Raw genomic sequence first — 14,083 nt, 5'->3', positions numbered from 1 at the left:
TGTGCCAGGAACGGTCACGGACCGCCCCCGGCACATTAACCCCCGGCACACTGCGATCAAACATGATCGCAGTGTTCCGGCAGTATAGGGAAGCATCGCTGCGTGCTTCCCTGAGGCTCTCGGAGCAACGCGATGTGATCACGTTGCTCCGAGCGTCTCTTACCTCCTCTCCCTGCAGGCCCCGGATCCAAAATGGCCGCAGGGCTGCATCCGGGTCCTGCAGGGAGGTGGCTTACCAGCGCCTGCTCAGAGCAGGCGCTGGTAAGCCTGCAGCGCTGAAAGTCAGATCGCTGATCTGACAGAGTGCTGTGCAAACTGTCAGATCAGCGATCTGTGATGTCCCCCCTGGGACAAAGTAAAAAAGTTAAAAGAAAAATTTCCACATGTGTAAAAAAAAAAAAAAAAAAAATCCTAAATCCTAAAGCGCCAAAATGATATAAATGAGGTATCGCTATAATCGTACTGACCCAAAGAATAAAACTGCTTTATCAATTTTACCAAACGTGGAACGGTATAAACGCCCCCCCCCAAAAAAAGAAATTAATGAATAGCTGGTTTTTGGTCATTCTGCCTCACAAAAATCTGAATAAAAAGCGATCAAAAAATGTCACGTGCCTGAAAATGTTACCAATAAAAACGTCAACTCGTCCCGCAAAAACAAGACCTCAAATGACTCTGTGGACCAAAATATGGAAAAATTATAGGTCTCAAAATGTGGAGACGCAAAAACCTTTTAGCTTTAAAAAGCGTCTTTTAGTGTGTGACAGCTGCCAATGATAAAAATCCGCTATAAAAGTAAATCAAACCCCCTTCATCACCCCCTTAGTTAGGGAAAAATAATAAAATTAAAAAAATGTATTTATTTCCATTTTCCCGTTAGGGCTAGGTTTAGAGCTAGGGTTAGGGTTGGGGCTAAAGTTAGGGTTAGGGTTGGGGTTAAAGTTAGGTTTGGGGCTAAAGTTAGGGTTAGGGTTGGGGCTAAAGTTAGGGTTGGGGCTAAAGTTAGGGTTAGGTTTGGGGCTAAAGATAGGGTTAGGGTTTGGATTACATTTATGGTTGGGATTAGGGTTGGGATTAGAGTTAAGGGTGTGTTAGGGTTAGGGGTGTGGTTAGGGTTACCGTTGGGATTAGGGTTAGGGGCGTGTTTGGATTAGGGTTTCAGTTAGAATTGGGGAGTTTCCACTGTTTAGGCACATCAGGGGCTCTCCAAACGCGACATGGCATCCGATCTCAATTCCAGCCAATTCTGCGTTAAAAAAGTAAAACAGTGCTCCTTCCCTTCCGAGCTCTCCCGTGCGCCCAAACAGGGGTTTACCCCAACATATGGGGTATCAGCGTACTCGGGACAAATTGGACAAGAACTTTTGGGGTCCAAGTTCTCTTGTTACCCTTGGGAAAATAAAATTTTGGGGGGCTAAATATCATTTTTGTGGGAAAAAAAATAATTTTTATTTTCACGGCTCTGCGTTGTTAAACTGTAGTGAAACACTTGGGGGTTGAAAGTTCTCACAATACATCTAGATAAGTTCCTTGGGAGGTCTAGTTTCCAATATGGGGTCACTTGTGGGGGGTTTCTACTGTTTGGGTACATCAGGGGCTCTGCAAATGCAACGTGACACCTGCAGACCAATCCATCTAAGTCTGCATTTCAAATGGCGCTCCTTCCCTTCAGTGCGGTCCTGCGCCCAAACGGTGGTTACCAGAGTATCAGCATACTCAGGACAAATTGGACAACAACTTTTGGGGTCCAATTTCTCCTGTTACCCTTGGGAAAATACAAAACTGGGGGCTAAAAAATCTGTAGTGAAACACTTGGGGGTTCAAACCTCTCAAAACACATCTAGATAAGTTCCTTAGGGGGTCTACTTTCCAAAATGGTGTCACTTGTGGGGGGTTTCAATGTTTAGGCACATCAGGGGCTCTCCAAACGCAACATGGTGTCCCATCTCAATTCCAGTAAATTTTGCACTGAAAAGTCAAATGGCGCTCCTTCCCTTCCGAGCTCTGCCATGCGCCCAAACAGTGGTTTACCCCCACATATGGGGTATAAGCATACTCAGGACAAATTGTACAACAACTTTTGGGGTCCGTTTTCTCCTGTTACCCTTGGTAAAATAAAACAAATTGGAGCTGAAATAAATTGTGCGTGAAAAAAAGTGAAATGTTCATTTTTATTTAAACATTCCAAAAATTCCTGTGAAACACCTGAAGGGTTAATAAACTTCTTGAATGCGGTTTTGAGCACCTTGAGGGGTGCAGTTTTTAGAATGGTGTCACACTTGGATATTTTCCATCATATAGACCCCTCAAAATGACTTCAAATGAGATGTGGTCCCTAAAAAAATGGTGTTGTAAAAATGAGAAATTGCTGGTCAACTTTTAACCCTTATAACTCCCTAACAAAAAAAAAATGTTGGTTCCAAAATTGTGCTGATGTAAAGTAGACATGTGGGAAATGTTACTTATTAAGTATTTTGCGTGACATACTGTATCTCTGTGATCTAAGGGCATAAAAATTCAAAGTTGGAAAAGTGTGAAATTTTCAAAATTTTCGCCAATTTTCCGTTTTTTTTTTTTCACAAATAAACGCAAGTTATATCGAAGAAATTTTACCACTATCATGAAGTACAATATGTCACGAGAAAACAATGTCAGAATCGTCAAGATCCGTTGAAGCGTTCCAGAGTTATAACCTCATAAAGGGACAGTGGTCAGAATTGAAAAAATTGGCCTGGTCATTAACGTGCAAACCACCCTAGGGGCTTAAGGGGTTAAAGCACTTTTATAGACCTGTGCAATTTAAAGGGAACCTGTCACATGAAAAAAATGCTATAAATCTGCAGATATGGGGTTAAGCTGCGGGTTAAAAAGAATTCTGAACCTGCCAGTTGCTGATACTTAGACCCCTGCGATCGGGTGGAAATTATTTTTATTCCTCCCGGTAGCATTCAGATTCTAGGTGTGTGGGAGGTGCGAGTTCAGGTCACCACTCAGTGGCTCTGACTGACAGCAGCTCAGCATTAGGCCCGGCTGTCAGTCAGTGCAGAGGATGCGGCAATAACTGCCGCTCTCTATACACAGAACCTGCGCAGATGCCTCCCCCATGACTGGAACGCTGCCGGGAGCAATAAAGTTCATTTCCTCCAGTCAGCCCGGGTCTAAGTGTCTGCACGGGGCAGGTTCAGAACACTATTAACCTACCTGCAAATTAACCCCATATCTGCAGGTTAATAGCTCTCTGAACCTTCCTGGCGCAGGCACTTAGACCCCGGCTGCTTGGAGGAAATTAACTTACTTTATTTTTTTTTTCACATTACAGGTTCCCTTTAAGCTAAAAATTAGCATAAGCTTAAAGGGAATGTGAAAGACAAGATCAGAAGAAAGCACTTTTGCTGCACAGTTTAGTCGAATATTTTGCCTTTATATAATTATTGGGTAATATAGAATAATTATATATTTTTATTTAATCTACACACTTAAGCAAACCTTACAAATCTATAAATCTTGTGCTAACAAGTGCAGTTTTCTAATAAAACTTCACTCTACATACCTGAAAATGAACAAGTTTTGCAATGTTTGGGTCTGCGATGAACATCTGATGCAGGAGACAACAAATGAGACACTGTACTTCTCGAAGATTGCAGAGCAGACTGTCTTCTCCTTCCAGTAGCTCCTGGTTTTTGTCCTCCGATGGAAGGCAGACCTCCAGCAAGATTTGCACGGCAGCACTATCCTAATATGACATTTTTGCATGTTTATGAAAGAGTAGTGCACATGATGATGGACAGTAAGGCAGCTTGTAGTTGTTGCTTATTACCTGGGCTGATAGTAGAGCGTTTTTTAACTCTTCTCTGGTAACTTCCATAGTTTCCGTCTGACCTGTTAGAGCAGCCATTGCATTACTGGGAGAAGGTTTAATATCTTGATCTGCAGTTTCTTTAAGATAAGAGTTCAAGTAAGCTTTGGATGCTAAAAGGTAGCCATTCAGCATGTGTAATGTAATATCCATCAGAGGTGGGCACCTGGCAACACAGAAAAAGCATGATGGTATAAATCCAAAACAGGCAAATAACTTAGGCCTCTAAAGAGAAAATAGAAGCTAACCTCAGGACCCGGGCATCACAGCGCAGGACAATTAGGGGGTCAATCATCAGATCGTTCTGAGTGTACTTATGACTCCGAGCTAATTTCAGTGAAGGCTGCAATGCATTCACAGTCATCACCCACAGCCTGAAAATGAAAAAGAATGGCAAAAGTAGGTCCTATTTTCTTACCGCTACAGATACATGAAGACTAATACATTTGTTATGCTGACATAGCATCCTATATTTACTATCCATTAGATAGCACACACAGATAAATAAATCACTGAATATTTTATTATATCAAATAATGGTCAACTGACTGAACAGAAGACTACTCTGAACTGGTGCATAACCAAAAAAGACTTACATAGCAAATAGATGTACCGTAAGTCTTTTTTGGTTATGCACCAGTTCAGACTAGTCTTCTGTTCAGTCGGTTGACCATTATTTGCTATGTACTATTTTTTCTGACTTGAACGCCCCGCCCTTCACCACGCTGTGATTTTAATTACATCCAAACACAGTTGGTTCCGACCTTCCTATAAATGCAGGCTTTACCATGTTATTAGCCATAGGTAAGTGTTCACACTAGGCAGTCAGGTCTAGGACCCATCCGATCTGAGATTACCTTGACGTTTGGTGGATGGGGGTCACATTTTTTAGCCAAATCTTGTGCTAAGCATCTCATGTGTTTTTTCATAGATTTCACAAGCCATTATGCTATTCACATTTCATGTATCTCACATTTCCCTTGCTTTAGTACAATTGAGTGCAGCCATTGATCTATTTACTTTATTATATCATTAACCCCTTCATGACCTTGGGATTTTCCATTTTTCCGTGTTCGTTTTTCGCTCCCCTCCTTCCCAGAGCCATAACTTTTTTATTTTTCCGTCAATTTGGCCATGTGAGGGCTTTTTTTTTTTGCGAGACGAGTTGTACTTTTGAACGACATCATTGGTTTTACCATGTCGTGTACTACAAAACGGGAAAAAAATTCCAAGTGCGGTGAAATTGCAAAAAAAGTGCAGTCCCACACTGGTTTTTTGTTTGGCTTTTTTGCTAGGTTCACTAAATGCTAAAACTGACATGCCATTATGATTCTCCAGGTCACTACGAGTTCATAGACACCTAACATGACTGGGTTATTTTTTATCTAAGTGGTGAAAAAAAAATTTAAACTTTGCTAAAAAAGAAAAAAAATTGCGCCATTTTCCGATACTCGTAGCGTCTCCATTTTTCATGATCTGGGGTCGGTTGAGGGCTTATTTTTTGCGTGCCGAGCTGGCGTTTTTAATGATACCATTTCGGTGCAGATACGTTCTTTTCATCACCCATTATTGCATTTTAATGCAATGTCGCGGCGACAAAAAAAAACGTAATTCTGGCGTTTCGAATATTTTTCTCATTACGCCGTTTAGCGATCAGGTTAATGCTTTTTTATTGATAGATCGGGCGATTCTGAAAGCGGCGATACCAAATATGTGTAGGTTTGATTATTTTTTTATTGATTTATTTTGAATGGGGCGAAAGGGGGGCGATTTAAACTTATATTTTTTTCACTTTTTTTTACTTTTTTTTTTTTTTTTTTTTTTACTGTTGCCATGCTTCAATAGCCTTCATGGGAGGCTAGAAGCTGGCACAACGCGATCGGCTCTGCTACATAGCAGCGATCTGATGTTTGCTGCTATGTAGCAGAAATGCAGGTGTGCTGTGAGCGCCGACCACAGGGTGGCGCTCACAGCTGCCGGGGATCAGTAACCATAGAGGTCTCAAGGACCTCTATGGTTACTATTCAGAAGCATGGCCGACCTCCGATCATGTGACGGGGGTCGGCGATGCGATCATTTCAGGCCGCCCGGTTAAAAAAATGTCCTCATTAGTATACAGTAAAATGGCAAGCCACACCACAAGGTTAGTAATCAGAAAGACTGCATAACACCTAGGCACAAAAAGATAACCTGCAATATATCCATAAGCCAAAAGATGGCACTATGGGGCAGTAAAAACCAAAGCCAATTTAAATTCAAAGAAGCTCAGAAATACACTTCTGGGTGTATATATCATATATACATAGTAACTGGGGATGAGTGAATATATTCGGATAACGCCTTACCCGAATAGCTATAGCGCTTACTGAAAGTTGCATCAGGAACCCGGATACCTGGAGCGCTCCAGATAATCAGCTGTTCGGTGTCGCAGCTGCATGTGTCGCGGCTGTGTGACAGCCACAACACATGCATCAACAAACAGGCTCTCCATGCTTGCGTAATTTTGTCCAGAATATCAACTAATACCTGATGCATTTTATAATTTTTGCAGGATGACATCAGGCCCTGTAGTTTTAGTGTGAGGAATTAGGGTTCTTGTCCTTGTGAAGTACATTGATAGAATGCTGGGCATCCGCCCAATATATTAGTATGGGCTGGAGTATTAGGACTGGTGCACTACACATATCTATGTGACTGGCACCTTATACAAGTCTTATCTGTGCGCATCTATAATACTAAACAGTCACCCCCTCATGAATGATAGGTTTGTGAGTGGTTGTTTATCAGTCTACTGCATACGTGATACCTCTGCCTTATGATGGGAGCACGGCTGCATACTGCAGTACAATAGCACTGTGACCAAGAATTAATAAGTTGGGCTGCTTTGTTTCCAGCTAGTTTCTTGGATTTCATGTCCTTGTTAGCAAATTCCCTCCTCCCACACATTACCACAGTTTTGTTATGTGCACATGGATTTGTACACTTTTTTTTTTTTCACAGTGCAACTATAAAGCTAAAACATATATAATGATAGTAATCTACAACCTTTACCTTCTTGGCATTACAGTGTTCAAGGTCATCCAAAGCTTGTTGATTGTCTGTAGGATCCTGCGTGGGACACCAACATTCAAGAGTTGGCTCATATTGGCGGTGATAACTTCTGAATATGGGATAAGGTCACTGGCACTAAGCAGGGTCAAGTGCTCTAGAATTTGCATCACCTGTGTATGGTTGCTTTGAAGCTGCGAAAATGCTAAACAAAAAAACCCTTTACATTAAAAAAACATTACTAATCACCGCAAAACTACAAAGGTATCAAACCATTTGATGATACAGCACAGCCATTGAAAGCAATTTATAATATAAATAAATATATAATACTTTATAATTTCTTAAATGAAGCCAGGTTGATCATGGACAGAGACCCTTGAAGAGCCAACAACATACTTCAAATGTTTAACAAAGAAAAAAGAAATATAAATAAACAGTGGCTTGCGGAAAGTATTCACACTTTGCTTTTTAACACAACCTGTTAAATATTTTTGTAATCCCATTTGTGTGTGATGCATCAGCTCTAAATAGTCCAAGTTGGTGAAGTGAAGTAAGAAAAATATAGGCATAAATTAAATTAATGAGATCAAATAACTAAAAATTAGCATGTGCATATGTATTGGCCCCTAAACATTTCTGGTGCAAGTAATTACCTTCATAAATCACAAGCTTAGTGAAATTAGTCCACCTGGGTGCAATGTACAGTAAGTGTCACATGGTCTGTCAGTATATACACACACCTTTTTTGAAAGGCTGCAACACCATTAAGTGAAAAGGACCACTAACCAAACAATACTATGAAGACCAAGGAGATCTCAAAACAAGTCAGGGACATAGTTGTTGAGAAGTACAAGTCAGGGTTGGGTTATAAAAAAAATAAATAAAAAATATTCCAATCTCTGCTGATCCCACAAAGCACCATCAAATCCGTTATCATTAAATGGAAAGAATATGGTACCACAACAAACTTGCCAAGAGAGGACCCATCACCTTAAGAACACCATCCCCATAGGATAACATGGTGGTGGCAGCATCATGCTGTGGAGATGTTTTTCTTCAGTGGGGATAGGGAAAATGGTAAGTCAAGGGAAGATGGATGGTGCGAAATACAGGGATATTCTTGAGTAAAACTTGTTTCAGTCTGCCAGTGATTTGAGACCGAGGTTCACCTTCCAACGAGACAATGACCCAAAGTATACTGCTATAGAAACACTCAAGTCGTTTAAGGCGAAACATGTAAATGTTTTGGACTGGATTAGTCAAAGCCCAGACCTTACTCCACTTTAGAATCTATGGTCAAACTTGAATATACCGTATATATTAGAGCAGTGGTCCCCAACTCCGGTCCTCAAGAGCCACCAACAGGTCACGTATTCGGGATTTCCTTAGTATTGCACAGGTAATGCCTTTCCAGGTAATGTAATGATCACCTGGGCAATACTAAGGAAATCCTGAAAACATGACCTGTTGGTGGCTCTTGAGGACCGGAGTTGGGGAACACTGTATTAGAGTATAAGCCGAGATTGTCAGCCCACTTTTTTGGGTTGAAAGTGCCCCTCTCGGCTTATACTCGAGTCGTTGTCCCAGGGGGTCGGCGGGGAGCGGCGGCTGTCACATACTCACCTGCTCCTGGCGCGGTCCCGGCATGTCCGATGGTCTCCGGGCAGCTCTTCCTGTGTTCAGCGGTCACGTGGTAACGCTCATTAAAGTAATGAATATGGGCGCATATTCATTACTTTATTGAGCGGTACATGACCGCTGAACATAGGAAGATGCCGCCGGCTCCCGAAGACCATCTGACAGTGAGCCGCTGCCAGGGACCACGCCGGGAGCAGGTAAGTATGACGGGGGAGGTGAGCATTGCGCGATATTCACCTGACTCCGTTCCACTGCTGCGCGCCGCTCTGTCTTCCGTCCTCCGGCTGTGACTGTTCAGGTCAGAGGGCGCAATGACGTAGTTAGTGTGCGCGCGCCGCCCTCTGCCTGAACAGTCACTGCGGAGGATGGAAGACAGAGCAGCGTGCAGCGGTGGAACGGGGAAGGTGAATATCGCAAGTGCCGGGGGCCTGAGCGAGGAGAGTATGTGATTTTTTTTATTTTAATTGCAGCAACAGCATATAGGGCATAATGTGTGGAGCATAATGTGCGGAGCATCTTATGGGGCATAATGTGCGGAGCATCTTATGGGGCATAATGTGCGGAGCATCTTATGGGGCATAATGTGCGGAGCATCTTATGGGGCATAATGTGCGGAGCATCTTATGGGGCATAATGTGCGGAGCATCTTATGGGGCATAATGTGCGGAGCATCTTATGGGGCATAATGTGCGGAGCATCTTATGGGGCATAATGTGCGGAGCATCTTATGGGGCATAATGTGCGGAGCATCTTATGGGGCATAATGTGCGGAGCATCTTATGGGGCATAATGTGCGGAGCATCTTATGGCTGTAAAGGCACAGATGATTGGCCTCGGGGAGACCAAAACATCCAATACCGCGGAGACACCATCACGTGTTTCTCAACGCAGTGATCCAGAACACTGCCCCCATCCCTTATGGGAAATATGCAAATGCATGTAGAGTAGCTGCGGAGACACCATCACGTGTTTCTCAAAGCAAGTAGTGAATAGCAAGGCCTTCCCCGGGAAGGAACAACCACGGGAAGGGCACGTGATGGTGTCTCCGCGGTGTTGGATGTTTTGGTCTCCCCGAGGCCAATCATCTGTGCCTTTACAGCCTTTGTACTAGACACTGCTCCTAATAGCCCGATTCCTACTCCACACTGATGAGGGGCAAAAACCCCGAAACAGCTGTCTGTGGATGGATACCATGCTTGGCATAGGTGGTTTTCCGGTATTGGATGTTTTCCTTTATTGGATGCTGCCCTTCCCGTGGTTGTTCCTTCCCGGGGAAAGGCCTGGCTATTCACTGCTTGCGTTGAGAAACACGTGATGGTGTCTCCGCAGCTACTCTACATGGAGCATCTTATGGGGCATAATGTGTGGAGCATCTTATGGGGCATAATGTGCGGAGCATCTTATGGGGCATAATGTGCGGAGCATCTTATGGGGCATAATGTGCGGAGCATCTTATGGGGCATAATGTGCGGAGCATCTTATGGGGCATAATGTGCGGAGCATCTTATGGGGCATAATGTGCGGAGCATCTTATGGGGCATAATGTGCGGAGCATCTTATGGGGCATAATGTGCGGAGCATCTTATGGGGCATAATGTGCGGAGCATCTTATGGGGCATAATGTGCGGAGCATCTTATGGGGCATAATGTGCAGGGCATCTTATGGGGCATAATATGCGGAGCATCTTATGGCTGTAAAGGCACAGATGATTGGCCTCGGGGAGACCAAAACATCCAACACCGCGGAGACACCATCACGTGTTTCTCAACGCAGTGATCCAGAACACTGCCCCCATCCCTTATGGGAAATATGCAAATGCATGTAGAGTAGCTGCGGAGACACCATCACGTGTTTCTCAAAGCAAGTAGTGAATAGCAAGGCCTTTCCCCGGGAAGGAACAACCACGGGAAGGGCACATGATGGTGTCTCCGCGGTGTTGGATGTTTTGGTCTCCCCGAGGCCAATCATCTGTGCCTTTACAGCCTTTGTACTAGACACTGCTCCTAATAGCCCGATTCCTACTCCACACTGATGAGGCATAATGTGTGGAGCATCATATGGGGCATAATGTGTGGAGCATCATATGGGGCATAATGTTGGGAACCGTCTATTGGGGCATAGTGTGCGGAGCATCTTATGGGGCATAATGTGCAGGGCATCTTATGGGGCATAATGTGCAGGGCATCTTATGGGGCATAATGTGCAGGGCATCTTATGGGGCATAATGTGCGGAGCATCTTATGGGGCATAATGTGCGGAGCATCTTATGGGGCATACTGTGCGGAGCATCTTATGGGGCATACTGTGCGGAGCATCTTATGGGGCATAATGTATAGAGGATCTTATGGAGCATACCGTATTTTTCGGACTATAAGACGCACCGGACTATAAGGCGCACCCAGGTTTTAGAGGTGGAAAATAGGGGAAAAAATATTTGAAGCCAAAAAATATGGTAAAATATTTAATAACATACTATTATATGTGGTGTTATTATATATAATAGTATGTTATTATGTTGGAAGCTGCGGGACCAGTGTGGTGTCTGTGAAGTACTATATGAATATGCTGGAGGGTGAGTATAAGAATGGGGGCACAGGGCTTATATTGAAAGCACCACTCCAGCACTGCAAAATAACAGTTGAGTGCTGCTTAAAAATCCCATGGGAGAACTATAACTCCCAGCATGTCCTGCAGATCCTATGACATGCTGGGAGTTATAGTTCACTAAAGGAGTGGCAGAGTGCTTTATTGTGTTTTGGAAAGACTAACCTCTTAATTGTGGCAGCCAGCCTGTGGTGAGGTAAAAGCATCCCATGACTGCACACACAGAGCCCTCCCTCTTGTTGCCTTTCCACAGCACAGGTAATGGAAGCCAGCAGATTCTAGTGTTGGAGTCTGAAGGACCTGTGATGATGTCAAGAAGAGGGAGGGCTCTGTGCTGCCATGTGATGCTCCAGCCCGCCCACTTCTGACATCATCACAGGTCCTCCTTGTGCACACTGCACAGCACTCAGCTACAGCCCAGGAAGGTACCAGCGATCGCCTCTCCCCCGGACCCTGCTGCTGCTGCCTCCTCCTCCCCCGGACACACGGATCTCACCAGCTGCTGCAGTAATCAGCGCTGAGGAAACCATGTGTGTCCCTGCTTAAGTGCAGTATTCATTTGCTGCTCCCGGCTCACCACTCAGCTGATAGGTGGGCGGGGAGTAGCTAATGAATATTCACTGCACTTAATCATCGGGACCACTGGTTTCCCCAGCGCTGATTCCCGGCAGTAGGGACATTTTTCTGCCTCCTGAAGTGGGATAACAGTGCGATCCCACTCACTGCTGCCCCCCTCCCCACATGCTACATCCCTACCATAAGACGCACCCACACTTTCCTCCCAAATTTTGAGGAAAAAAAGTGCGTCTTATGGTCAGAAAAATACGACAATCTATGGAGCATAATCTATGGAGCATAATCTATGGAGCATAATCTATGGAGCATCTTATGGGGCAATCAACCTTTATGCAGCATTGTATGGGACAAATGTTTCTATGGAGCATCTTATGGGGCCATTATTAACCTTTAGTGCAGCATTATATGGGGCATATTTTAATATGGAGCATCTTATGGGGCGTATATTTTATGGAGCATCTTATGGGGCCCATCATAAACTGTATGGAGCATTATATGGGGCTCCCGATTCAATATGGATATTCAATAACATTTAACCTACTGATGACTCAATTAATTTTACTTTTATTGGTATCTATTTTTACTTTTGAAATTTACCAGTAGCTGCTGCATTTCCCACCCTAGGCTTATACTCGAGTCATTAAAGGGAAGGTGCCATCCAAAAAAATTTTTTTTACAGCAATTGTAAAAATGTAAAGAATTAATGTTTAAATTTTCTTAAAAAATATTTTCATTTGTTTATAATTTAGCAAAATATGAAAAATAATTTGAAAAGTTTTGGAATTTCCACTTTTAAACACTAGGGGGAGCAGCTGCTGAAATTTCAGAAAAACCTAGTGTACAACTAGCTCACATTACTGCACTGCAGTAATTATGGGCGGAGTCTGCTGACGTGTGTGATGTCTCCTCTCCTTCCATGTGTTTGCTAAGGGATGAGAGGATTCAGGAACACAGTGAGCAGCCATTTTGTTGGTGACTGCAGAGTAAGGCTGCCGTCACACTAGTAGTATTTGGTCAGTATTTTACCTCAGTATGTGTAAGCCAAAACCAGGAGTGGAGCAATTAGAGGAGAAGTATAATAGAAACATATGCACCACTTCTGCAGTTATCACCCACTCCTGGTTTTGGCTTACAGATACTGATGTAAAATACTGACCAAATACTGAATGTGTGACCGCAGCCTTATACTGACAAGTAGACAGTCACCGAGGATGGCAGGCAGCAAGGATTCTGGGAGATATGTGGTGGAGGGAGCAGGGTGACAGCAGCACAGAGTATTTCAGGAGAGCAGTGTGCTGGTCTATGGGGGGCACCATGTTCAGTGCGCGGAGCAGCCAGGGATTGTACATAGAGCGCTGTCTTTTATACACATGGATGGACCGTCTCCTCAGAAATCCAGGAAACATTTCTGTGGATTGATGGCCTGTTCTGATCCAGACTCTGCATGCAAAGACCCCATTCCCCTCCTCAGATCCTGTCTTCTCCATCCTGTCCTGGCGATGTGTGAAAGTGAGACGACAGGCGCAGTCCGGGGTGACGCTGGGGGAAATGTAGCCATAGAGTAATGATAAAAATGAGACCCCTCTCTTCAGCTGCCTCACCAGCCCTGACTGCACCTAACTGGAGGTCATGCTGCCCCCTCTATTACCCCAGACCCGCGTGCAGGTGCTCAGCCAGAACCACCGTAGAATGGGTCCGCTTTCTGAAGATAATACTGCCATAGTGTTCTCACATAATACCGCTATATAGATCACACATAATACCGCCATATACATCACACACAATACTATCAAATAGATCACACAATACTGTCATACAGTTCTCACATACCACCATATAGATCACACATAATACCGCCATATAATTCTCACCTAGTACTTCCACATAGATCACACAATCCCACAATATAGTTCTCATATACCACCGTCATATAGTTTTTACATCATTCCACAACACTGATCAAACATAATATTGCCATATAGATCACATATAATACCGTCACATAGATCACACAATACTTGGTGGCATAATGTGTGATATTATATATATATTATAATATCCCGGCATAATGTGTGGTCTTTATGGGAGTATATGTGATATATATATATATATATATGCATTATACGTGATCCATATGGTATTGTGCTGCTCTAGGGAGGTGAGAGACGTATGGTGGAAGGAGCAGGGTGACGGGAGCACAGTATTTCAGAAGAGCAGTGTACTGGTCTGTGGGTGGGAGGGTGTGCTCACTCACACGCTCGCAACTGTATACTTATAGCCTTTACTGGCTATTAAATGGGGGACACCCCCCAAAAAAAGACGTGGGGCCCCCTATAATTAATAACCATGAAATATTA

At 43.7% G+C, this 14,083-nt stretch overlaps 2 protein-coding genes across 2 annotated transcripts in view; one reads left to right on the top strand and one right to left on the bottom strand.

Annotated features, from left to right (window-relative positions):
* Positions 1-14,083, top strand: part of LOC143816164 (uncharacterized) — a 589,616-nt gene that overhangs the window by 292,166 nt on the left and 283,367 nt on the right. The gene's annotated exons all lie outside the window — the stretch shown is intronic.
* INTS2 (integrator complex subunit 2) overlaps positions 1-14,083 on the bottom strand; it is a 102,000-nt gene that overhangs the window by 10,090 nt on the left and 77,827 nt on the right. The window contains exons 17-20 of the mRNA XM_077296205.1: positions 6,908-7,109; positions 4,105-4,230; positions 3,818-4,022; positions 3,551-3,733 (exon numbers count right to left, since the gene is read on the bottom strand). Of these exons, the coding sequence (XP_077152320.1) occupies positions 3,551-3,733; positions 3,818-4,022; positions 4,105-4,230; positions 6,908-7,109 (716 nt within the window). The remainder of the gene's footprint in view (positions 1-3,550; positions 3,734-3,817; positions 4,023-4,104; positions 4,231-6,907; positions 7,110-14,083) is intronic.

The sequence above is a fragment of the Ranitomeya variabilis genome, chromosome 3 (genome assembly GCF_051348905.1).
Source record: "Ranitomeya variabilis isolate aRanVar5 chromosome 3, aRanVar5.hap1, whole genome shotgun sequence".
NCBI lineage: Eukaryota > Metazoa > Chordata > Amphibia > Anura > Dendrobatidae > Ranitomeya > Ranitomeya variabilis.
Note: the sequence above shows the minus strand (reverse complement) of the source record. Positions and strands in the feature narration are given on the sequence as shown.